This window comes from Macrobrachium nipponense, chromosome 20 (assembly GCF_015104395.2).
Source record: "Macrobrachium nipponense isolate FS-2020 chromosome 20, ASM1510439v2, whole genome shotgun sequence".
NCBI lineage: Eukaryota > Metazoa > Arthropoda > Malacostraca > Decapoda > Palaemonidae > Macrobrachium > Macrobrachium nipponense.
In genome coordinates, this window is record NC_061089.1 from 59,380,617 (window position 1) to 59,406,543 (window position 25,927).

At 37.8% G+C, this 25,927-nt stretch overlaps 2 protein-coding genes and 1 non-coding gene across 4 annotated transcripts in view; 1 reads left to right on the plus strand and 2 right to left on the minus strand.

Annotated features, from left to right (window-relative positions):
* The window catches only part of LOC135226303 (uncharacterized), a 36,848-nt gene extending 34,708 nt beyond the window's left edge, over positions 1 to 2,140 (plus strand). For both annotated transcript variants that reach the window (XM_064265754.1, XM_064265747.1), the window contains one exon: positions 374 to 2,140. In XM_064265754.1, the coding sequence (XP_064121824.1) occupies positions 374 to 454 (81 nt within the window). In that variant the 3' untranslated portion in view covers positions 455 to 2,140. The remainder of the gene's footprint in view (positions 1 to 373) is intronic.
* On the minus strand, positions 2,136 to 24,306 carry LOC135226355 (apolipoprotein D-like). The gene is made up of 6 exons (XM_064265816.1): positions 24,148 to 24,306; positions 15,008 to 15,128; positions 10,251 to 10,470; positions 8,486 to 8,640; positions 5,191 to 5,361; positions 2,136 to 2,855 (listed from the first exon to the last, which is right to left on the minus strand). Exons 2-6 carry the CDS (start codon positions 15,125 to 15,127, stop codon positions 2,721 to 2,723), a joined length of 801 nt encoding a protein of 266 aa, XP_064121886.1. The 5' UTR covers position 15,128; positions 24,148 to 24,306; the 3' UTR covers positions 2,136 to 2,720.
* Trnar-ucg (transfer RNA arginine (anticodon UCG)) lies at positions 18,894 to 18,966 on the minus strand. Its single transcript has one exon. It is a non-coding gene; the product is annotated as a tRNA-Arg (tRNA).
* Positions 24,307 to 25,927: the final 1,621 nt, after the last annotated feature.

Here is a 25,927-nt window from a genome sequence, read left to right on the forward strand (position 1 = left end):
TAGTCTAGCCAGTCGATTCACATCATAATTGCCGCTTTCGGAAGTCTCTCTGTAAAAAAGAATTGCTCCGTTGACTTACCATACTGATCTTGTTTTTTGCTCAATGACAAGCATTTCTTTGCACTTATAAAAAAAATGTTAGAACTTGAAATGCTATTAATCTCTGAACGAATTTTCTGAATTTATTAATCTCTCAGTATTTCTATACCTCATATATACAGAAACACAATTTTTTTTTATAATAATTATGGGTTTTTGAAAGTTTTCTCATGATCATTCATAAAATAGTATCTAGCTTTTTCTTCAGAAATCCGTGAATTAATTGAGTGGCATTTTTCTTTTATAAAACGAGTTAAATATTTTATTTCCGCAGCAAACATATCGGAGTCACGATCCCTGGCAAGTTGCAAGAGCAATTAGAGAAGCAGTCAAAAAGTACGACGGAAGAGAATGACGCAGAAAGTACATCAGACCGGCACAAAATTAATTTACTCTGCACTGTTGACAATTATACAGTATATACTGGAATGGTTTATCCACCCAAAGTATATGCCTCAAGCTACACTGTATCCACACCTCATAGTTTTCCCTCGCTAGATATGTATCCCGCCAAAATCAGGGATTGTCCCATATTTATGACATTTGTCCCATGTCCCGTATCGACCCTCCACGGGACACCTTTTGTCCCGTATTTTCAATATTTGAAAAGAAAATTACAATATACTAGTGAAATTTTTGCAAAATACGGGGTAAAGGCGACCGCCCAAAATTGGCAACAGTGCAGTGGGCCGAGAACAAACAAATCTGTCCTTGGTATTTGATTTTTTAAACATAAGGCAGCATGTCCGACAAAAAGTGCAACAAAAAAGTGAAGAGAAAATATGTACTTTTAGACCAGAGTGGCAAAATTACAGTGATTTCAAGCAATGGCTTCTCCCCCAAAACAACAAAAGCGGAGCATACTGCAAATTATGCTCGAAGAATTTTAAAAGCATTACGCACGGTTGACTGAGGGATGTGCGTCGGCAGCACAAATCAAATAAACAAAATAAACAAGCAGCCTCAGCGGCAGCAGTGTTAGGAATAAGATCATTATTCCCCGCAAAAACTTCTACAGAGTCAGAAAAGGTATGATATATATATATATATATATATATATATATATATATATATATATATATATATATATATATAGTTCAACTACCTCTCCAATTTAGGTGTCCCTTATTTCAATTTTCAAAATCTGGTCACCCTGCCCAAAATACCGTTGGTTTGTTTGTTTGTATGGTGTTTTTACGTTGCATGGAACCAATGGTTATTCAGCAACGGGACCAACGGCTTCACGTGACTTCCGAACCACGTCGAGAGTGAACTTCTATCACCAGAACTACACATCTCTGACCCCTCAATGGATTCACCGAGAATCGAACTCGCTGCCACCGAGGTGACAGTCAAAGATCATACCAACAACCACGCCAATGAGGGGCTAAGGCAGTCAGTAGGCACAGAAAGACGGACTATGACTTACTCGCCATCGCCCTCCTCCACCCACAAAATTGGTTACCATTTCATAGGCGAAGCAGGATGACGTCATAAGCGTTTTAACGATGGAAGCGAATTTGGTAACAAACAGTGGTACCAGATGAAGTTGTATATACCACTATTTTTACTCTGCTCAAAGGCCGTGTGGACAGTTTCCTCGAGGTTTGGCATTTGCCCCTCGTGTGGAAGGGGCTTTACTCAAGTGTTGTTATTATCTCTTAAAATGATACTGTAACATCAAACCAGTACGGTATACCCAAGTCTATTCTGTACCCGAACGACTTCCCTATTACCTCTTATCACCCTATGAAATTATTCCATAGATGTTAGAGAATGATTAACGTCGTGTGGTTTGTAATATTTATTTTCCAGTTTATCTTTCATTATTAGTCTCTCTGTAACTCGTTTTGAATACATTATTTTTGAATACATTACAAACCTCCCTTCTCTCTCTCGCCTTAATTCTAGTCCTGATTTATTAATGATTGTGGAAGATCATTTATTTATGTGGTTATTACTCTTCTTGTATCTGTTTTGTATGTAAACCGGGACGCATTTTCAATGCAATAGTTCAGGAGAAATAAACGAACCAATTTACTTTAAGACTTTATTTGTGGCATCTCTTAATAAGTCGCACATACAAAAATCTCAATTAAAATAATTAAAAACGAAAAACACAACTGGGAAACAACAGATGCCGAGGACCCTCTGACGGGAATAAAAAAAATGAATGTCTTAAACGCTAAAACCAAACATTCACTCGGTACACGCGACCTGTCTTAATTCACTCATTAATCTACGAGATTTTGTACATTATGATAAACACTGGTCGATTTCAGACCAATATAAGAACAACATCAAACGTATAAAAATGGTCGATAAAGATGCCCCAAATTTTAAATAAGGGCACTTGGGTAACGTTATATTGGAAGGACACAAGCGAGTGCTTCCATATCTTACAAGTAAAAAAAAATCTGTAAAAGCATTTCTCTCTCTCTCTCTCTCTCTCTCTCTCTCTCTCTCTCTCTCTCTCTCATTTCATTCGCTTAAAAACTATCATTGTTCATTTTTCGCTGCAGCTCATTGACAGCAGACACTCCTAGCAGTGACAACCTCATCACTGCATTTTCGCACAGGCTCTCTCTCAGCTCCAGCTCTTCTTCTTTTTTTTCTTCTTTTTAAGAAATCAATTCGACGTCCGAGTTCTTGTCCTCCTTGATAGGAGCACTGGCGCTGCTTCCATCAGTGGACGCCCCAAAACGGCGGGTGAAGTCCACAACAGTGTCGGCGAGGTTACTTGCTCCATTGGCCACCTGGAAGATTTTTACCAGCTGAAACATATGACGAAGATTTTGTGAACATTTTTCGGTACAAGATCCTCAGTCCTAAACCAAGGTGCCAGATTTAGTCTCAACTTCACATAAGAGAGGTATCAAGGTATACGCTTTTGGATGACCCAATTATTTTGTTTGGCTTTGCTGATTATCAATAGCATGGTTTTGTCTTAATTAATGTTTTGTTCTTTGTGGTCACTATAATGGAGACATTTAAGGAAATTCACGTGCTGAAGCGGTGTCAATTCGACCCTGAATTACTGAACAGTACATGCGCACAGTAGTACTTGGAAATATACATCAGAAAACTACTTTCGTCAATTTAACGTTGAAATTATTCGCGGCTTATATAAACTCATTGCATTCATGTGTGGTGAAGCACATACAATACGTGAGTGGTAATTATTATTATTATTAGTAACCAGATCGTTAACATTCTAAATTCTCACTGGGCTGGTCAAAAGGGTTTCATCATTCATCTTAGGATAAATTAAAATTACTGTACCTTATCTATGTTACAACTTCAGCTTGAAATATGCATATACCTAGAACCATCTCCTGTGAAATCAAGGACTTCTGCCTCTGGTATGAAGGAAACTATGCAATAAGGTTCAGTATCAACAATCTACCACAACAGGAATTTCGGTACAGCAGAAAATAACATCACATGCAGTTAGGTTAAAGCACAATCGCCAAGGTTGATTGAAAAAGATGCATAAATACACTAGGTTAAAAATGCACAGAATCTATACCTCCAATATGCAACAAGAATCACATTACTGTTCTCTATATTAATAGTAAGTGGAAATATTCAGTACAGATGTTATTAAGTGGAAATATTCAGTACAGATGTTATTCTATTTAAGAAGAAATAAAACAGGTGAAGAGACTAAACGGATGAAAGCTATTTTACATTTAGAATACAAATGAGAGATAGAGAGAGAGAGCGAGAGTGGGTTGGGGAGCTGGAAGCATCAAGATATGGATTATGAAGCAAAAAGAAATACAACGCAAATAAAAGTAGTACAGAAAAAAGCATAATACTCCAGATCAAGGAAGCAAGGTTAGTAGGGAAACAAAACATTAGAAGGAAACTTAAACCTCAGGGAGTAGCTACAATATCTTTTTTAATTGTGCAATTGATTAGATTTGCAATCAGGCGATTTCGCAAAATGCTGGCAAATGAGAGAAACTCGGGTAATATAGAACTCTGCAGGGAATAAGAAAGTTAACTGTTAGTAACAGCTAAGTAAACAACCTTCTTAAATTGTACGCCTGCATGAATCAATCTTAAATGTAATCTTCCAATCCTCATTTTCTGGATTACTTTTCATATTAACGTTCGAACGAAATAAAAGTCATAAAACAGACTAAGGAATTAGCAACAGATTTCCTGCTGTAAAACAAATACTGAATGGATGTGACAAGATTTTTTTCTGTTTAACGCCTTTCATTTATAAGAGCTTCTGCTAGCCTCTATATATTACTTAAAACCTTGAAAATCTCTAGTCAATGGAAAATACGAGGTCATAGGCCACGCCCACCCTACCATTTATTACTCAATCATATTGAGTAATAAAGGGACCTCGTATTTTCCCGCTAACTAGAGAATTTCAAGGTGTAAGTATTATGTGGGTGATGACAAATGCTGTCCTGTAAATAAAAGGGTTTAAACAGGGAAAAAATAAAAGGCTTTTAAACAGAAAAAAATAAAAGGGTTTTAAACAGAAAAAAATAAAAGGCTTTAAACAAAGAAAAATCTTATATTCATCCAATATTTGCTCTATAGCAGGAAATCTGTTACTAATTCCTTAGTCTACCTTCTTTAATATACTCTTGATTAGTTTATCGCATTAGTAAACACATGCAAATTCAAACTACCCCACTTCCTTTCACCTAAAGGAGATGTTAAGTCTCAACGTTTTACAAGACAAGTAACAGGACAAGGGAGAACGAGGCGGACCGAAGCATTAACGACAATACTGATCTATGTCGTAACATCCGCATTACGAAAAAAGTGTCACAGGTAAAAGAGGCAGAACAAAAATAACAGGAAAAAAAAAAAAGTCACATTAATCTTTCATAGATAGTGACCCCCGAGGGTTTTAACTCGGTGTATCCACCTTTACGGCTTGTTTAATACAAGCCCGTAGGAGATTACCGTAAAAACATAAAAAAAGAGACTAAATATAATGACACCCAAGGAATATTGTGAGTTTACTACCGGCAACAACAAATTGATGTGATTTTTTTCCCGCTACTTTTTTCCTAGCTGAAACCTCGTCCTCGGCCAATCAGCGAAAGCGTTACTTACCGTACTAGCAACAGACTTGATTCCATCGCCAGCAGAACTGACGATGTCTTTGAAGGTGTTGTCGTCGATGTCGATCTTCATGCTTGCGTCGGAGGGCTGAGTGCAGACGCTGTGGTCAATCTTGTCGAAGTGAGAGGTGGAGATACCGGCATCTTTCAGCTCTTTCTTTACCTGGAAGGATTCGATAATTATAGATCTCTCTGTAAGGTTTCGGGCTAAGGAAAGTCTTCCTGAGAGAGAGAGAGAGAGAGAGAGAGAGAGAGAGAGAGAGAGAGAGAGAGAGAGAGACTGTTAAATACTGAATTGCATTGATTGTTGGACCTTCTTTGATTCTTTTACCGATACAGCAAAAATAAAATCATTTTAGGGTTCCTGCAGAAAATTATAGTCCGGGTTTTCAAAAAACTATCTTTATTTTAGTTTGGTTGGGCCTACTTCAGAGGCACAAACCAGGCGTTCTAAGTCCCCCTAACACTCACTTTTGCCATAGAGACTGATCAGTCTTAAACCAGCCATCGACCATGTTTACACACATCTAATCCGTTCGCCTTCCATACCAGGTAAAACGCGTTTTATTTCAAGTACTCGACACAAAAAAAAAACCTTAGCAAAAATGTAAGAAAATAAAAAAGAACTAATAACAGAGGCAACTGTTCTTGCTTTGGTGGTTCCCATCAGATTTCGTTACATCTTACTAACAGCTGCAGATTTGGTGTACGTTTTAAACTGATAGAGTTTTTTAGTGGGAATTGTATCCAATATCCGTTGCAGACAAGGTTGCCGAGTTTTTTTTTTATGTGAAAGTAAACCATAAAATGACATAACACAAAAATTATCCTCCAAGATGCTTTTATCATTGATTACATATTTGCTTCTTTATAAACTAAACTAACTCCATATGTATCAAGTTGTAACCACAGACATCTGGATTTACTCCATGTTACTGTAATTGGGTAAGAATGATTCATACAAAATACAGTGCGGCGCACAGCTTTCTGCACAGCACTATCTTCGGTCCTAAAAGACTAAACAATTACAAAGAGAAAACAATGTCCAGTATACGAAGAGATGTAACCCCCAAAAACTAAACAATTACAAAGAGAAAACAATGTCAGTGTACGGAGGGCTGTGACACTTGAATTAACTTATCCCTCTTACATAATTTCGTAAGTAAATTCTGAACCCATTTGAAGTGTATTAATAATTCCCAGGGGTGGGAAGGGGCAAATGATAAAAAAAACCTGCTCCAATCTAAGTAAAAATGAAAAAGGTAAATGACCTCTGGTATCTTGTAATACTGTTCTTTAGATGTCTACAGGCACTTATGTAAATAATCATAGACTGACATGCCAGACCAATCCCAAGTATGCATTACATCAAGACTCCTTTCCCACCGTTATCCTTACACTAAGGGGACGGTTGCCTGGTGCGTCTTCTCCACTGTCTTCTATCAAAGGTATCGTCCTCCACCAAACCGCTTCTCTCCATATCTTCTTTCACTTTACCTCATCATCTGTTTCCCTCTCGATCTTCTTCCTCTAACAGGTTCCTCCTCCCAAGCCCTCTTCACTCGCTCCTTACCATCCATCCTCAATCGTGACTCAAATACTTATCACCTCTGTATTCTCTACTAAGCCTGCCCTTCTTATTTCATCGCTTTCCGATCTCTCAAGCAGAGATTTTCCCGTAATCCATATCAGCATTCTCATCTCTGTTCATTCATGCTTTACTCTTTTTTTTTTTGTTACTGATGACGTTACATAATCCCAAGTTTCTCAACGATGACAATACATCAGTAATATGAGAATAAATTCCACGGAGGAACCTACCTCGAAGCTTCGATGGAGCAGAACAGTTTGAATAGAGGACACTGATGTAGTAGCACTCCTCAAAATGACCATTAACGTGTGCACATATATTTTCTTTATTTTTCAACATAGACAAGCCTATTGCGAGCTATATTTTCCAACAATTCATAACATTTCCTTGTATTTTAAAGACTTCGATCATTGAGGGTCTTTCAGAGTTCTCAAGCAAATAGGCTCCTGTATTCACTGGGGCTTGGAACCACAACCACCCGCGAATACCCTATAAAAACCCTTATAACTGCCTATTTTAATAGTTCCATATACATTAAACTATAATCGTAAAACACGTAGTAGTTTAATATTTCAATATTTTAATATCACGTTAATATTTCAAACTGTATGATTTCTGGGAGTAGATGAATGAGAAAACTGGTTTAGGGACTGTCCAGTAGACATCTGGAGGTTTACTACAATGAGGTCCCTAATATGGGAGAGCTAATATAATGAGGTCCCTAATATGTGAGAGCTAATATAATGAGGTCCCTCCAATTCAGAGGAGAAAACTAAGCAAGGATTAAAAACCTGTTTCTTTGCACTAGTCTCTCTCTGAGTCTTAAGAGTTATTATTTATTTATTTCATTTTTAATAATAATAATAATGTTATCTAATCTTATCACTACTGTTACAGGTACTATATTATTTAATCGTATTACCTGTATTATTACAGGTACAGTATTATTTAATCTTATTAATCTTAATATTCATTAAAAATTAGTAATTTATTATTTATCACAAGGCGAAAAGAACCCGAAAATACAGTAATTGGTGAATATTGCTCTACGAAAAAATCCGCGAATTACCGAATTTTCTGCGATTTATTGAAAAAATACGTTCGATAGTAAAACCTACGAATAACTGAAGCCACTGTAAACTCTTGCAGTGTTAAGGCATTTCCTTGTGGGCGACAATGCTCTTCTTACCTTCATTATTAACATGATTAACAATCATAAGAGCTAGGAGTAGCAGCTTTTTTAAACCAAGTGGAAGAATAACAAGAACTAACACAGATCGAGATAAAAATACCACTATTTTCGAAATCAGATTTTAAGTCTTGTTCAGAGAAAGATGGAAAGACAGCAGTGATACTGATTGCAGATTATATAAATGGAATTTGGTTGGAATATAAATTAGGCGTTTATGGCCATGACAGAAAAATTATTGAAAATCTTAAAAGCCTAGTGTTCAGTAATATAGATATATACAGATGAAAACTTACGGATATAAATTCAATATTTACTTTTCTGATAACTACTTAAATGTTAATACTCTGCTTATAAAAGTAAGAAAAGATATCGTTGTAAAATTATGTAAATACTATGAAATATATAACTGTAAAACTACGTTAATTCTATTTTTCTAATAAGATAAAGTTGCTGGACCAATTTCCTCTTTAATAGATAAAAATTCAAATGGTCCCAGACACTCACCCTGTCGACAACCTTGGAATCCAGTGTAGGACTTCTGGAGAGGATAGCAGATGACTGACGATAAGCCAGAGTGCTGATCTGCTGACATTCATAAACAACAGCGTAAGTATCATAGTCAGTGTCGAAGATGGTGTAGTCAGCTTTGCCTGCGATATCTGTTGAAAACAAGTATGAGTTAGTAGGATTACCAGCTCAATCTAGGCTCAAGATCAACAGCAGTACAGCATCCTTAATTGTCTACGTGACAGCTTCTGTAATTTGATATAAATGGAAAGTGAAGTACCTAGTGAAAGAGAAATTTCAACTATAAGAACGGGGGCTTTAAAACATTATGAGAATCATGGCATACGTACTTTTTTTTTTTACTGTAAAGTTACCCTTGAATATGCAATTAAAACTTTACCAAAAAGGTTGTTTAAAATATTGCTAAAGGTTCATATTTAAAATACACAAATACTTTGCCTGAAATTGGCTCTACCAGAAGTATATTTAGATTGACGATCATTTAAAAGATGTGAATTCCATGTCGGCTTAGATTCAGCCAGCCTTGCTCTGGCACGGGCTCTAGCTCTAGAAGAGCCCGTAAAAATGTGAACTGCAGACAAAATCTAATCCCTAGACTACAGAAGGCCTCTTCACCCAGCCTGATAGATCAGCGGAAATGCACAGCAATATGCGATATGATATATCTCTCTGCTTCGCTTCGTTACCGCGCACTTCTGATCAACTTTTATCGACTATTTTCCATATTGGATAAGGATACCCCAGATATTAATCCCCCCCCTCAGTTTTATATCTTCCAGAATAAACCCTCGCACCAAACAGTAGCAGACGTCAGGAACCTAAGTGAAGATTATCTATTCAAAACAATTCTACGACCCGCATAAAATACACGAACCAGCAACATTGCTTAATTCCCTTGCACGCATGCATTCAACCTTACGCAATTGCATCCATCTGGCACGCAATCACATGGCTCAATTGCACCATTCACGCTTTAATGAAGGTAGTCATTTACTCATCCGAGTCTCGACCACACTGAGGCGTTCAAAGTACCCAATGAGTTCAAGACATTTCATGGAAAATCAAATCAAATTCCTTACGGTACACTAAGAGTCATTGGGTACTTAAATCTCTAAATAAAATGCTGTATAGGAGACTGGTTTCCTTCACATCATATTTGCCTAACACGCAAATATCTGAGGACTTAAACACTAATTAAAAATTATTATACAAGGTCCTTTGAACCAATAAGATAAAGGAAGTCTAATATGACTTTCGTGCAAAATTGTCTTGCAATTTCTTCCTCTCCAAGAAACATTCACTTATTCTCAGAATATGTTATTAACCATTTGTTATATGTACTAAAGCTGTACTTGTCCTAGTCTCTCTCTCTCTCTCTCTCTCTCTCTCTCTCTCTCTCTCTCTCTCTCTCTCGACAAAATTTAGATATATATATAATATATATATATATATATATATATATATATATATATATATATGTGTGTGTGTGTGTATAATTACTATATATACTATATATATACGTATATATATGTATATATATTATGCGTATGTATGTATAGTATATAGTCATTAACAAAATGATTATATTATGTATATATTATTAGATTTTTCTTATATGAAACTCCCTTTGAGCTTTTTATCTTTTTAGTGTCCTATTTGATTTCATTGCGTTGTCAATAACCTAGATGTTGTAACGCCAGTTTTAGTAGCCATAAATCTCTCTCTCTCTCTCTCTACTTACTGAGTGGCCACTTCACTCTCATCTTTCCAGCGTTATCTTCATTAGGGATGTCGAGTTTCCCAGTATACGTATTCGCGTGGTCGATGCTTAGGCTGTCGAGGATGTAGAACTGTCGACTCTTCGTGACAGCCAGCTGGGTTTCCGACGATCTAGTGTAATTCAAGGTCTGGCAGGTTGAGGATGAGTCAAACAGCTCGATGACGTACCAGAGGCCGATGTACTGAAAAAAAAAAAAGAAAATTAATAAAAGAAACAAAGCAGAGTAATAGTTGAGACTCTTCAGTTTATGATTTAAAAGGAATCAAACGCAAACTAAACGTCTATTTGCAAAGAGGTTGGGCTGTTTAACTCCTGCATTATCCAAGCAATAAGAAAATCACTAATAAAAGAAACAAAAGCAGAGTAGCTGTAGACTCTTCAGTTTAGGATTCAAAAGGAATCAAACATGAACGTCTAGTTGCAAAGAGGTTGGGCTGTTTAAATCCTATATTATACTGTCTCCCTGAATTGCTGGTAGAAAAGAAACCATCAGCGTAATTATATAACAAAAAGTCAAATGATCCGTTACTTTACATATACCAATCCATACGCCTGTCATTTTATCAATCCAGTAGTGATTCGGAGCTTCAGCGGCCATCTCTGGGAGCGGACCTTTGGTTAAATCAATCTGTACCCTACGGAATTGACAGGTTGATGTTTTGCAGCTCATTTCTTTGATCAAAATTATGTTTGTTGATCTAACCACTAATCGAGTAACGAGGGAAGGAAAAACCTAATGCAGGACTGATGCATATGGCACAGGAGAGAGAGAGAGAGAGAGAGAGAGAGAGAGAGAGAGAGAGAGAGAGAGAGAGAGAGAAGCACAATGAAGTCCAATGAGACCAATGTCTGGTGGCTACAGGGCATTTTGAAATGAAAGCAGATCACTCAAAAACTGTTTTAAGGCAATTCAAGAAAAAGTTCAGCTTTTGTTACTTTTAATCAAGAGGGAATATATTTATAGGGTTTTTTACTTTTAATCAAGAGGGAATATATTTATCAGGATTTATTACTTTTAATCAAGTGGTAATATATTTACCAGGTTTTATTACTTTTAATCACGAGGGATTACATTTATCAGGTTTTATTACTTTTAATCAAGAGAATATATTTTATCAGGTTGTATTACTTTTAATCAAGAAAATATATTTATCAGTCATTAAAGCAAAATCAAATTTATTTCAATGCCGAATTACCTACCAGAACTGTCTATGTAATCAACATTCTTGACTACCAAATTCAGGAAATATGTCGAGGTTTCAAAAGAATCTATCGCACAAGTTATATTCAAAAGGATTTTATCTCTCAAATAACTACTAAGAATAAGTTCAACACCACAATTTTAACGCGAATGATCAACAGACCCCTGTGGCAATTTTTGCCAAAACTCTTAAAAGAACAACTCAAGACATATCTATGCAGTAGAAGTTATCGCAATGTTTACACTGCAGTACTTGATTACGATTTATCATGAACTTCATTAACACTTTCGGTGGCTTAAGCGTTCCAATTTACTCAAATGCAAACAAATAAAACCTGAAGAAAATTCATACTGACTTGTGTATTGATGGTGGTATCTTTGCAAATTTCTGAAATCTCTCGATATAATTTCTCATTGCTAAACTTCTAAAGGTTCAGCTGTAAAACTGACTTATACTTAAGCGGAATTATTATCAAGGGCAGTCCAAAGAGAATTTGCAATAAGAATATCATACTGGCATTCATTTTGAAGCCGGTAGGATTAATCGTGATATTGAGCAGAACTTTCTTGATTTCTCAATAGAATTTATAATGCTTAAGAGAACATGATTGCCATCTCAATCCAACCCTGGTTTTTATATTCAAAACATGAAACTTTCACTCTCCAGTGTGGCCATTCATCACAAGTATACAAAATATGTTACGAGAGAGAGAGAGAGAGAGAGAGAGAGAGAGAGAGAGAGAGAGAGAGAGAGAGAGAATTTGACTTTCATACAAGCACCAGGAAGAAGTTCCAACCTTAACTAATAGAAAGAACCATCTTAACACCCTCGTTATTCAAGAACCTCAGATTCCTTGTGCAGTCCATGTACGAGAGAGAGAGAGAGAGAGAGAGAGAGAGAGAGACATTAGGTTACCAATAACTTTTACTTATATCTGCAACAATTAAGTATTTCCCTAAAGTTACAAATGACCGCTTAGATGTTAGGCAGCAAAGACCTCAACGTGCTCGAGAGGCGAGTGAGAACGAAATACCACCCAAAGGCGACTTTTCCCGTCAAGAGCAGATCTGCACTGAAGCAAATGGACATTTTAGAAGTCCCTTTTATTAAGACCAACTACGTTCTACGGAAGCTGCCCATTACCCAGAACTCGACCGCGGCCATGGGGTCCCTGTCACGGTTCCATCACCACCCGTAGTTCCTTCTACGTCACTCCTCCCAGATATATTTCGGCTCTCTTTCTTTGAGAGCGAAAACTTCTGCTCGTTTTTATATAATCATAGGATGTACACTTTCCTTCAAAGTGTTTTTATTAACTATTCTTATGAGGAAGCCTGTTGCCTTGGCAAGACTCCTTCCACTGAACCTACACACTGTACAGTAACAAGATGTCATCTTGAACATGCTGAGAAAATAACCAATGAAAACTGCCTCTTGTCCAGATTATCATCCAACTTCGTGGCTACCTTGATTCTCTCTCTCTCTCTCTCTCTCTCTCTCTCTCTCTCTCTCGTTAATAATCGGTCATCATTTCCTGTCGACGTGTCATCACTCATACTGGACCACGGGCTCTCGGCGGTGACCGCTTTATCTGCACAGCGAACTGAACCCCCTTGGTTCGATGCATTTTATATTCATTATATCGGATTACGGATACAGAGCCTTTAGAAACGGAAACTGACACTAAAAAGGTAAAAAGTGTAACAGGAGGAAAACCTCGTCGTAGTTGCATTATGAATCAATTGTCTGGAAGGTAATATGGAAGAGAAATAACAAAATGACATGAAAGGAGGCATAGTAAAAGGTATGAAATGGGTTGCAGCTAGGACCGGAAGGAGGCTGCGACAAAACTTCAAGTAATGCCTACAGTGTGCCACATGAAGTGCACTGACGGCATCACCCCCATACGGGAAAGACAGACGATTTTGAACAGCAATTAACCTTGAAAGAACTGACAGGGTATTGTAGCAAAATTATGAATTAATTCTCTGAATATGGAAAATATCTACGGAAGTTATAAGTCTTATCCACTCTGGCAACTGCCTTGATTCTACCATCTTAAAAAAAAAAATTGGCTCGCTCTCACTCACACACATAATCTTCACTGGGTTTCTAACCCCACCGTGAGTCATAACCGGTTGCATCAAGCATTTTCACACTATATTTTCCTCTTATCAATTGAGCTCATGCAAGTTCTTCGAATTAATGAATATCTTGTAGGTGGCCCCAAGCTGTTGTCTATCCAGCTTTCTGATGTATTTACATTTGCTTTCTTTACCTAATCGGGATATTGTGCCCACTTTCTCTCTCTCTCTCTCTCTCTCTCTCTCTCTCTCTCTCTCTCACACACACACACACACTCACACACACACACACACACACACACAAATGCGCAATCAAGACAAACTTTGTATGTAACGTACGCATGTGTGAGAAACATGAAACTGCCCTTATATTTTTCTTTTACATTATGTTCTTCCTTCGTCATATGAATGAAAGCGGGAGGAGCTATCGCGTACTTTCACTACAGGAACACAGAATCCATTTTAATTCAAATGCGCATCTACAGCCATTCGGATGAGCTCGATGGCGTCGAGGTTTGTTTCTTGATGCAAATGCGCATGTGCGGTGCATGTTCTAACACAGCATTCAGCGGACACCGGAATTATTGTTTACCTTGAGTGAACCTGTTGATGGATGTTTGATGGTGAATAAGCTTTCTGCTATTCAACTCAATGTAAGCAATTTACAGTCTCCTATAACAGACCCTTAAAATTTATAATGAAGTTCACTTTGGTTGCATGTACAGCCCTCCATAGGGATGATTCCCTCTCTGGCGGGCCCTTGTACTTTTCAAAATAAGGTGCTTCTTATCTTACTGTACTATAATGGGCGTTATGTCTGTCCGTCCGTCTGTCATTCAAACACGGCCAAACGGCTGGTCCGATGGGCATGAAACTTGACAGGATTATAGTGGGGACCCCTAAGATGGTTTATAATGGGGTTTCATCCTACCTCCCCACACCCCCTCCGAAGGGGGTTGGGGTGAGAAGGGATTTCCTGAAACGGAGCTGGTTCTGCCCGTGAAACGGGGCTGCTTATGTCCGTAGAGTTAGTTAATTTACGAATTTATCCTACATAATAGTTAAAAAACACTAGCGAGTCACTTATATGAAGCAGCAGATGAATATGCTTTTATTAAGGATTTGGTAAATTGCTAGTATTTTATAATTGTCTTTTAGTGTTTTCTCGGCAGTATCATAGCTCCTGCAGAATAAGAGAATAGGAGAAATCTAATAGATCTACGCATTTTACACTCAAGTGAATTTCCGACACATAAAAGGACGCCGCTATTATGTGAGACCCTAAAATATTTTACATCTCTGTTAAGTATATTACGAAAGTAACATATTTCAATTGGAAAATAACTAATACAAAGTATCAGATACAAAAAAATGACCAGGGATTAATTCAAATATGAATTTCCTTCTTCTATTCTGCTTTAGAGAAACTTACCTTATCCACGTTCAACTTCGCCTTCGCCTGAAGCACTGGACATGCGCCCCAACCCCAGTCATGGGCACCGACCATACCCACCAATACCCCAGTCAACACAAGAGCTCCAATTGCCCTCATTCTGTGGGATGATAAAATAGAATTGTGGAAATAAAGTAAAAATATCATTAAAATTCGGTAATCACTTACGGGAAGGTATTGGCCTAAGTACTTTCAATAATTAGTCATTCAATGTTTTTCAACCCTCAGTTGCACCAATTATCTCTTGCAATATATTAAGTGGTTATGAAAAAATTAGCTTCCTAGCTGATAGGAAAGAAAACTGAAACCACGTTAAGTAAGTAACATAACAAGCTTTCTCTCCAGCTCTCTAAACGTAACTGGATAATAGGTCACTCAGAGAGAGAGAGAGAGAGAGAGAGAGAGAGAGAGAGAGAGAGAGAGAGAGACAGACAGACAGAGAGAGACTTGAGCATTTAGCGTAAAATCCTTATTTTGAATTTAGTCGGAGTTCATTTTAGCCAAGAAAATGTGCTTGATACAGAAGACCTGCTCAAATTTCTCTCGTCTCTCTCTCTCTCTCTCTCTCTCTCTCTAAAAAAAAAAAAAAAAATATATATATATATATATATATATATATATATATATATATATATATATATATATATATATATATATATATATATATATGAATGACCTTCAACGAGATCAAAAACAAATACCATGTTGACCACCACACAAAACTTTTAACATACGAGTCCTTCAGCAAACATACTCATAGAATGAATGCGCATTCCCAGTTGGTTAAATACTTAAGTGATACATTGAACAACACCACTACGGTATATTGGGGAATATATAACGGGGCCCGGAAATAACGTCACAGGAAAAAAAAGTCAGAAAAAGTCACAATTTTGGTCAGGAAATAAGTCGCAGTATAAAAAGTCACATAAATTTATGGTTGGCCTTTAATAAAGTAACAGGGAAAAAATTCACAATATTTCTTGGGGAAGCTTATCTTAATGATATTTACAATCACAATATTTCTCGGGGGAGATTATTTTAATGATATTTACAGTCTTTTGTTTATGTTTTTAAGGTAATCCTCAACGGGCTTTTATTAAACACGCCACAAAGGTAGATACATATATATAAAAAGGCCACAGGTATAAAGCATATCAAGCACTAAGTATTTGTATTTCTCTTGTAACTTTCATAGGAAAATAACGGTTAATTAAATCTAAAGGATCAGTTATTGCCTGGAATTGTTATAAAAATAATAATAATAATAATAACAACAACATAGATGCATGCTGCGCGCCTTTGGCGGTCACCCTCCCCTCCTCCACCTACCCCCAGCCAAACCTCATTAAACAACGTGACGCATCAGCTCGTGATGGATAGAGCAGATGCCCTTTCTGACCGGATGTTATATACGAGAAACGCAGATGCATTATCATAAATATAACGCACGCTGTGTCAGGGGGCCCTGGCCAGCCTATATATATTCAGCTTAGTGACAGCGTAAAACCGTGGTTTTATTTGAAAGGAAAGTTAAAAATAAATAATGTTTTATCATTAGTTTTCATTAAGGCCAATCTTCGACCACATCATCTAAGGTTGGTGACCATTTGAGGCAATGCAAATATGAAGTAGCGGAGGTGAAACTAGTACTATAGGTGTCACCGAGACAAAGCAGATACGTTCAAAAATCCCGAATAAACACTTTCAAGGATTACTTGCAAAGACTTTTGAAGGAACGAATGAAAAGGTTGAGGAACTGACATTCCTGTCTACTTGACGTTTAAAACTAACAACGGAAGTACTCCATCACGCTGATTTGGGACTGACAGTCAAGTACTTTAGGAATTAATTGACCAGTTCATTTTAATGGCACTGCATCGGAACAGCTTCCAAAGACCACGCAGGACTGTTTTGATACTTTGTCCTTTCAATGGTTGACTTGCAAAACACCTAAACATACCGGAACCAAAATACTACAAACTACATTCAATGTTGAGCACCAGCTACGACTAAACTATCATTCAACGAACTACGTCAAAAACGAAAGCATTTCCCATGTCACAGCACTCTTGGGTATCAGTGTCACCCCTACTAGTCGTATTTGTTAGAGTGTATATTTATTTTAACGAAACTGCGTAAGGACTCGCGAACTCTGTCTATACTTATCCCAGACAGAACTATCAAGTTTTGAACTAAGCTACGATCTCGTACCTTCATCTGTCAAAAACTTACTATTGATCTAAATGAATCCCACAACGATTAATATCTGTACTGTATGAGCTAGAATACAATTTCGAGCAAAGTCCGCTGTAGGTGAAAAGTATTTGACCACGTGCAAAACTACGAATCACGTTAAAATGAATTGACACGCGCTATACCGTTAGAAAGAAATCGTGCTGAAGTGTAGCGTGCTAAAGGGGTCATGCATAGTTGTGAATACAGTTTTCACTTTTCAGTTATCCCGATCGAACTTTATTGCGTGAAGTTTCTAAACCTAGATGATTCAGACGAATTTCCTTTCTCCTCCCATCCAGGAAAATTTTCGCTACTATACTGTTTTTTTTCATCTGTCCATCCGCCTGTGGTGTTTTTGTATGGTAACACTGCGTCCCCGGGCCCTTTAGAATAGTTACGCTATTTGTAAGTTTTAGGTAAATAAAAGGATATCTGGGTGTACATTTGCAACTGAAAAATGTTTTAATAATTTAGTGTATGCGAATTACACCGTTAATATTCGAAATAGGATATTATTTATAAATCGTTTGAATGTAAGCTGAATGTAACTATCTAAAGCCCGGGACACAGTGTTACCATACAAAAACGCCACAGGCGGATGGACAGATGAAAAAAAAAACAGAGTATAGTAACACTAATATTTTAGCTGCGAGAGGTACAGTAATAGCAAACTTAAAGTAGTAAGCTAGAAATGGCGGGAATTTTCTTGGGCGTCAAGTAGTTTACAAAATTCTAGGTTACCTCGATGTTGCAATGTAAGCAAGATAAACTCAACTGTTTAATTTTTACCATTATTATATGAGTACTTATGTTATAATTCGATGATACCTTGCAAATCTGATGCAATATTCTGAACCAAAGCAGAATTAAATATAAATTGGTGTTAGGATTGATTATACACCATATATCAAAACACACCAAATAGGAAAGTAACCCGTTCAAATCCACCATAAAAAAGAGAGAGAGAGAGAGAGAGAGAGGAGAGAGAGAGAGAGAGAGAGAGAGAGAGAGAGAGAGGAAAAACTTAAGCGGAAGTATACTACCAATCCGAGATCCATCAGAGAGGAATACGGAGCAAGGAGAAGTTGTTTCAAGAAAATAGGATCTCTTAAAACTCAATGTTTACAAGGCTTGAATAATTTAGATAACCTTCTCGGCATCGATTAATTCTTTTTTTCTTTTTAATTGGGCGGAGTGAATCGTAATGATTATATTATTAGATTCATTAAAAACGAAACAGTCCATCTGATACTCGATACCTTATTTTAAATCCTCTTATAATTTTTTATGCTACAATTAGATACCAAAAAATCAAACGTCAAGAGTTGAAAGAAATATTATTTTAATAAAAAATATATTTTTAAAGTGTATAATACGCATTAGATTATTATATATATATATATATATATATATAGAGAGAGAGAGAGAGAGAGAGAGAGAGAAATGCAAGTACGCATGCGCAAAGATTATGAATCACTCACTAGCCTTTGCAACATTACAAACATTTTTATGTATAATAATGTCCTTGGTACCTAATGGAATTCATGTTATCATGACAAACACTACGACGAAAGTCCAAAGACTTTTTATTTTGCATTTAAACCATTATTAAAACAACCACCACATGCGACCGTGACAGGATTCGAACCTGCAATCTTCGGATCCGAAGTCCGACGCCTTATCCGTTAGGCCACACGGTCTTACCTGTGTATCGCCTGGCACTACAACTTCACGTGGGTTGAGCGACTGGGGAGATCGAAGGTCCGCCTTGTTTTGCGCTTCTTTCTCTCTTTCTCACACACACAGCAAACTAATGTTCGTATGTATATGTTGTATATGTAAATACATATATGTTTGTGTATATTCGCACAAGCATTATATATATGTTTATAATCACTAACGCTTGATTAGTTTATCATAGATCACAGGTGAAAAATGTGGCCGGGTGTAGTTCTCTATATGCGCGCTGTGTTTGTGTATATTCGCTCAAACATTATATATATGCTTATATTCACTAACACTTGATTAGTTTATCATACATCACAGGTGAAAAATGTGGCTGGGTGTAGTTCTCTATATGTGCGCTGTGTTTGTGTATATTCACACAAACATTACATAATGCTTACGATTACTAACACTTGATTCGTTTATCACGCATCACAGGTGAAAAAATGTAGCTGGGTGTAGTTTTTCCACCTGTGGTAATGTGTATATACACAAGTTCAATTAGCACAAGGTGTACATCGCTTCGTTTGTTACTGTACTATATCTAAATATTCTTTACGCTAAATAAACTTCCTGTACAGATCTTTATTCAAAATCGATGCTTATTTCTGGCCCACTCTTACTTCTCTCTGAATCGATTGACCCAGAACATCAGAGGCTGATTCTAAAAGAAATCTGCAAATCCTTCGCTAAGTTTAATATCTCAACTTTCTCTTCTTACCTCTTTGAGGCCTTAGCGACAGACTTTTCTCATCTCCTTTGTCCAAAATAACACTTACTGACTTATAGTTAAAAAAAGAAATACATAAAACTAGATATATATTCGCTCAACTCAAAATAAACCAGCTCAAGGCTACTGTTATTTCCCCATAACAGAGCAAGCATAACCATTAAAAGTTTTTATTTTTATTTATTTTTTTTTATTTTTAGCTCAACATACCTGGCTCTCATTGTTCTACCGGAAAGGGACAAGGCCTCTTACCTGCACGTTTCGTTTGTCTAGTTGCGAAATATTGGCAATTACGTTAATATATTAATGTCCTTAGTGTTATGCAATGTAAAAAGCTTTAACGACTAATGTTTTGAGAATAACTGCCAATAGAAACCCGATATGCTCTAAATCTAATCACTACTATTCCTTGAAGGACGTTTATCGGAACCATAAAATTACATGAAAGGGCTGTAAATGCACAAACATGGACCCATTAAACAATGAACCTAACGAAATGGCGAATTTCTCGTCAGAAGTAAACCTGAAATAGTCAGTTGTATAAATTGCGCTGTTACTCTTAGTCCATGCACTGAAATTGGTCTTACAGATTTGAGCTGTGTATTTCCTTAACATGAATTACACAAATATGTGAGTTTAATTCAATCCAATGGCAGTATCATTACATCAGCCCCGTCAAGATTCTCTCTCTCTCTCTCCCCAACCCCACCCCCTCCCCCTCTCTGAGGTACTGTAGACTTCTAATATTATACTTTGTCAGCGATCGTGCCACTTCAAAACAGGTTTCGAAAAGGAAGGGTTAACGTGGCAGGAAATTTTAAACAAATAGGCCTAAACAAGTGCAATGGCAATAAAAGCACCTGGGACTTAACGCAAAAAAAAAAAAGAAAAAAAAAGTCCTCATGGTAATCGACAAGTCAGTCCAGCTTCGCCAGTTGTGAAATTTAACATAGAAAGACTTCCTCTTTTGAAAGAAAAAAGTGCAAAATTCAGAGCTTAAGAAGATAAGACTTCCTATTAGGTTGCGTGACAAAGCCTAAAAGTCTTGTGACTCCTTCCTGTCTCAGACCGGAACAAAAGCAGCTTCCAAGAAAGGAATTCGAGTCGTTTTACCAAACTCCATGTCTGAGTAATGAGAGGGATGACTCATTCAAAAAAGAAAAGGGAAAATAAATTAAAAATTAAGTTCAGGGATTTATGAGGTCATTAGGAGGAGTAAGGAAATGGAAATCCGCTCTGGAGGGGCTTTCCAGATGTGTCTGTCGGCCATAAAGTATCACCAGCATGGAACGCTGCGTTTCAAGCTAAGCTTCGTAGGTGCCCTTGAACCTAGTGAACCTAGAGGCGTAATTTTAAAGAGTGACGTGGCCAGGTACAACCAGGCACTGATATAACGTAATTCCTCGGAATCATATCTCCTGGGTGGTTCAGAATCGCCTGGAGAAAGCAAGCAATTGGATTCCTATTTATTTTCTATAATAGTACTATCCGAGTGGATCTTGTTTGTCTTCTCCGGGAGGAGACGTGACACATCCACCCACCCCACTGCAAACCGGTTTGTTCGCCCCGGATGGGGGATGGGTTGGTAGGGGAACGGGAGGTTAGGAGACGCATTAGCGCTAAATTTCAGAGCGCGCAAACCAGCGCGTTTATGAAGATTTGCAGTTCACCCGAGTCCGTCAATTTGTTCCTGTTTAGAACCGGCCCTTTTTATAGGTACGTGCCCCTTGCCTGAACCGTTAAATCGTTAAAACGGTTCGTTGTTGGACCAATGACCTGTCACTCACAGAGTTGTTCGCGTTTAAGCATTAATTACTTTCCTAAGTGAAAATATACTTTCATATATATATATAATATATATATATATAATATATATATATATATATAGAGAGAGAGAGAGAGAGAGAGAGAGAGAGAGAGAGAGAGAGAGAGAGAGAAATGCAATCAAGATTGTAAATACATTGACCGATTACAATCTGGTAGCATAGCTACCACCGCCATCGACCTCTAGGAATATTTTGTTAAGTGTCCCTTTGTCATGGCTACGCTATAAGACGGGAAATTAAAGACTACCTGATGAAAATAACACAAAGAACAGATAGTAAAGGCTTGGGATAAGACAACGGAATGGACATTGGTGTTACCGAGTCTGGAATGATAGGCGGCCTTGCCTTTGAGGTGTTAGACAGAAATCATAACGAGAAAACTGGATCGGGGAACCAGCTGAAGAGCTGACACAGATGACCAAAAAATGTCTTGGGAGCCACGCACAAGACTATTTGGTTCTTGGTCTTCTGAATCTGATGTGTCATTCATTAGGTATTAAATTATGATTAAACTTTAAACCTTTGGGCGCCTCGGGGCAGGGATTGTATTAGATTTCACAATAAAAGAAATGCAATCGGCGGCCTGCCGTAGCCGCGGGGAGGTGAATCACCTTTCTTAAATCGAGTTTCGGGCAGTGTCCAGAAGTCAGTCTCTCTCCTCTCTCTCTCTCTCTCTCTCTCTCTCTCTCTCTCTCTCTCTCTCTCTCTCATGTTCTCTGTCTCTGTCTCGGTCTCTGTCCCCCTCTGTCCTCTGTCTCTCTCCTTCCGGGTAATGACGGAATCAAGTGTCCGAACTTTCGAGTTTTTTGCAGCAACGATTTCTTGGTCAAGGGTGCTCGAGTTTTTCGTCTTGTGAAACGCTGGACGTTTATAAATCAAATCTGGTTATGCTCGCATATCACTAATGTCTTTGTAAGTAAACCATTTTAACTTCTTAATCATTTCGCGTAATTTAAAGTTTTCAATGAATAAAGTTTTTAATTCGGTACTATATAAACCTTCCATAGAAAGTGCATTTTCGAATTTGTGTTTGGGGTATAAATCACATTATCATGATTATTCATTTGGGAAAAGAGAAGGACGAAATTGTAAGTTCAGCGTAAAAACTGGGCGATTTATAAGAAAAAAAAATCTTCAGCAGAATAATGGCCTTTTCATTTGTACATAATATTGCAAGTGACAGAGAAAGTGGAGAGAGTTCATCCGTTTTCCTTGAAGCATGTACAGGTAGTACAATTTGTAGCGTCCTTTGCAGGCAATGGCTTGTATTAATATGGAGCTAATTTCCGCAGTCGCCATGCCTGGGTCAGACTTTTGATTACAGGTGAAGATGTTGAATACCCAATATTATGTTCAAGTCATGTTTTAAAATGCCTTCTTCCAGGTAATCACTACGCAATTTCACTCCAATTATCCCTGTATCAGACCACCTAAACTGTTTATGAACGCCTTCACTAAATTACCCAGCAGAGTAAAAAATTCTTTTCGGTAAGTATCGCTAATGGCTTAACGACTACTTAAGACACTAATGACCTGATTAACAAGGTCTAAGGGCAAGAGAAATGTACCATGTTATTTTTCAGTCATTAAACACGCACTACAATTTAAATCAGCGGAAATAGCGCAAAATTTTACGCTTCGGTAAGTGCTCTATAATATAAATCTTCTCTTGTACCGTACTAGTCTTTCTGCACTTTCATGGCTTCGTTCAGCTGCAAGACATGATTTCAACAGTAGCTTAAACAAAAACATTTACGTTTTTGAAAAGCTGAAATTTACAATTCAGTCTTAATTCACTTTAGATTTCCTACTCATTGATGGTCTGACTGGGTTTGAGCTAACGAGACATCCTGATTTGGGATTTGTCCTAGATAGACGTTCCCACGGATTTTTACCCGGTATGTATTCACCTTTGCTGCGAGTTTGGTACGAGGCAGTTTGGGATTACTGTAAAAACAAACAAAAGACTGTAAATATCATAACGATAATGACCCTCATGAAATATTAGTCCCAGATAACGACCCCGGAAAACCCTTGAGGGTCACTATCAAGAAAAGATCTCTAAATTGTATCTACTTTGTTAAAACCTGAGTATTTCTCTTGAATCAACAGGAATAAAATAAAGCCAGGAGAAACAATGGAAATAGTCTTCCTGTCATACAGCGCTCTCGTCCAGGATGAGGCACTGCCATACTATACCTGAGTAAGCGTTCATCCTGCTGACCCACATCCAGAACTTGTTTTGTAATATAGAAAATTAAGTACAATAAGCCTTGGAAAGTGGACGATGACAAAGGTTCGTGTGTCAATAAAATTCAAACCCGACTAAGCACATTGTGCCAAAGCAGAGATATTGGTAAGAAATATTTTCATATTTCTAATTAAAATTCCTCGATTGCATCCCAGAACTGCAGTCAAAGTTGAAAGAGCAAAATTTTCCTGCAGTCAAAAATGCAACGTCAGATCCGGAAATCACTTGATAACTAAACGTTAAGGGACAATTAAACCTTAATTAGAAATGCGAGCGATCAGATGAAGAGTAATCCATAAGACAACAGCGTAAGCCCTTTAAAATCTCCGCAAATAAAAGAGCTCTTTACCTGGCGAACTCCTGATCCAAGGCGAGGATGAAGAACCAGAGAGAAAGAAGTATCTTCCACAACAACACGGACCCACAATGCGCTGCGCAAACTCCAAACTCACACTGACAGAACACCGGCCTCTCCGCCTCTCTTTGTAACTTGCTGTTACCTCTCTCTCTCTCTCTCTCTCTCTCTTCATCCACCACCCCCACCCCCACCGATAGTCCCCATTCACAATCCCCACTCCCCTCGCAGCATTCCCCAGCTCAGCTGAGGATGAGACATCCTACCATAGTGTTCGTGAGCTCGCCCCATCTCTTCCTCCATCCTAAGCCAGTGCGTCCTTACTTGATGCATTACTTAATCGTTTTTTCATTGGTATGTCATGCTGACCACGATTGTTCTTGTTCTCTATTATTCAGCTCTGTTCCCAAGTCTAAACTGCCTGAGTCACTGCAAGTTTACATTCGTACTTTTGTTTTTATTGCTTCAAGGGGCGGAGAAAGTTTGTTACTTGTTGGTGTTTCTTCCATTTTCCAGTGGTTATACCTTACATCTGTTTTCCAGTGTTTATACTACGTTACAGCATCAGTTAAAAAAGATACTTCCATTCTTAAACGTATTCTTGCCTTTTGGCATTTTCCTTGTATTTGTCACAGACACTTGAAAAACCGTAACCACCCGGAAACAGCATGATTTCAACTGTCATATGCAGCAGTTATATTCCAGGTCATATCATAAATATATTTTCGAATGAAAATGTACGTTTCCAACTCACCGTAGATACACCACTGGCATAGCTTAGTGGTACTATGCATTTTTTCCGGCCCAAGATGGGACTGTTATCATACAGGGTGTCCATAAAGTCCCAGTACCATTACAAGTATTTATTGCTCAGAAACCATATGCCATAGAGTAGTGCAGTTTTTTGTAGAATGCTCTACATTTCCTCAAGTTTACATTCAAAGCACTTCATGCAATACATTCCACATATGCATCTCCAGTTGTCCAAACAGTTGACGTTGATATGCTGCAGCGAGTATGGCGGGGGATGGAATATCGTCTCGACATTGCTAGGGCAACCGGAGGTGCATATGTGGAATGTATTACATGAAGTGCTCTGAATGTAAACTTGAGGAAATGTAGACCATTCTAAAAAAAACTACATTACTCTATGGCATATGGTTTCTGAGCAATAAATACTTGTAATGGTACTGGGACTTAATGGACACCCTGTATGAGCAAAGCTGAAATTTTTTCATAAATACAGTTATCCCATAACATGGGAGCTATTTTCAGGTAAATGATGTCTGAGATATCGTTACCTTTCCATTGTTCTCCTGAAATCAGTTCGCAAACGCACCCTTCCACTTTTCGAAAAGCTCTACGCAATCATGTCACAGTGGCTACTTCCGTTGATTAAATGACAGTTCATTGTATTCCATCCGTTCTATAATGATTCCTGCAGCGCCGATGAGCCGCCAGGGTACATAATAATTCTTGATCCGACATGTGTTATTCCCTGGGAAAAATTGGTCTGTGTGTCAGTTATAAATGATAAATCTAGCACTGAAATTCTTTGTTGTAAGTTAAGATGACGGTAAACACACGCAACTAATACCCCGTTGGCGGGTAGTGCCGTCAGTGCACCTCAAGCGATGCACTGTAGGCATTACTTAAGTCTATTTCCAACGTGCCTTCGACCCCAGCTGCAACTGTTTCGTTACTTTTACTGTACCTCCTTTCATATTCTCTTTCCTCCATCCGACTTTCCACCCTCTCCCAACAATTGATTTGC

Excerpts from the sequence above, each read along its gene's own strand:
- LOC135226355 (XM_064265816.1), bottom strand. The coding sequence starts at position 15,127 with ATGAGGGCAATTGGAGCTCTTGTGTTGACTGGGGTATTGGTGGGTATG. Across the intron at positions 10,471-15,007 it reads CGAAGTTGAACGTGGATAAG|TACATCGGCCTCTGGTACGT; the intron begins GTAAGTTTCTCT and ends TTTTTTTTTCAG. Across the intron at positions 8,641-10,250 it reads GAGAGTGAAGTGGCCACTCA|ATATCGCAGGCAAAGCTGAC; the intron begins GTAAGTAGAGAG and ends TGTTTTCAACAG.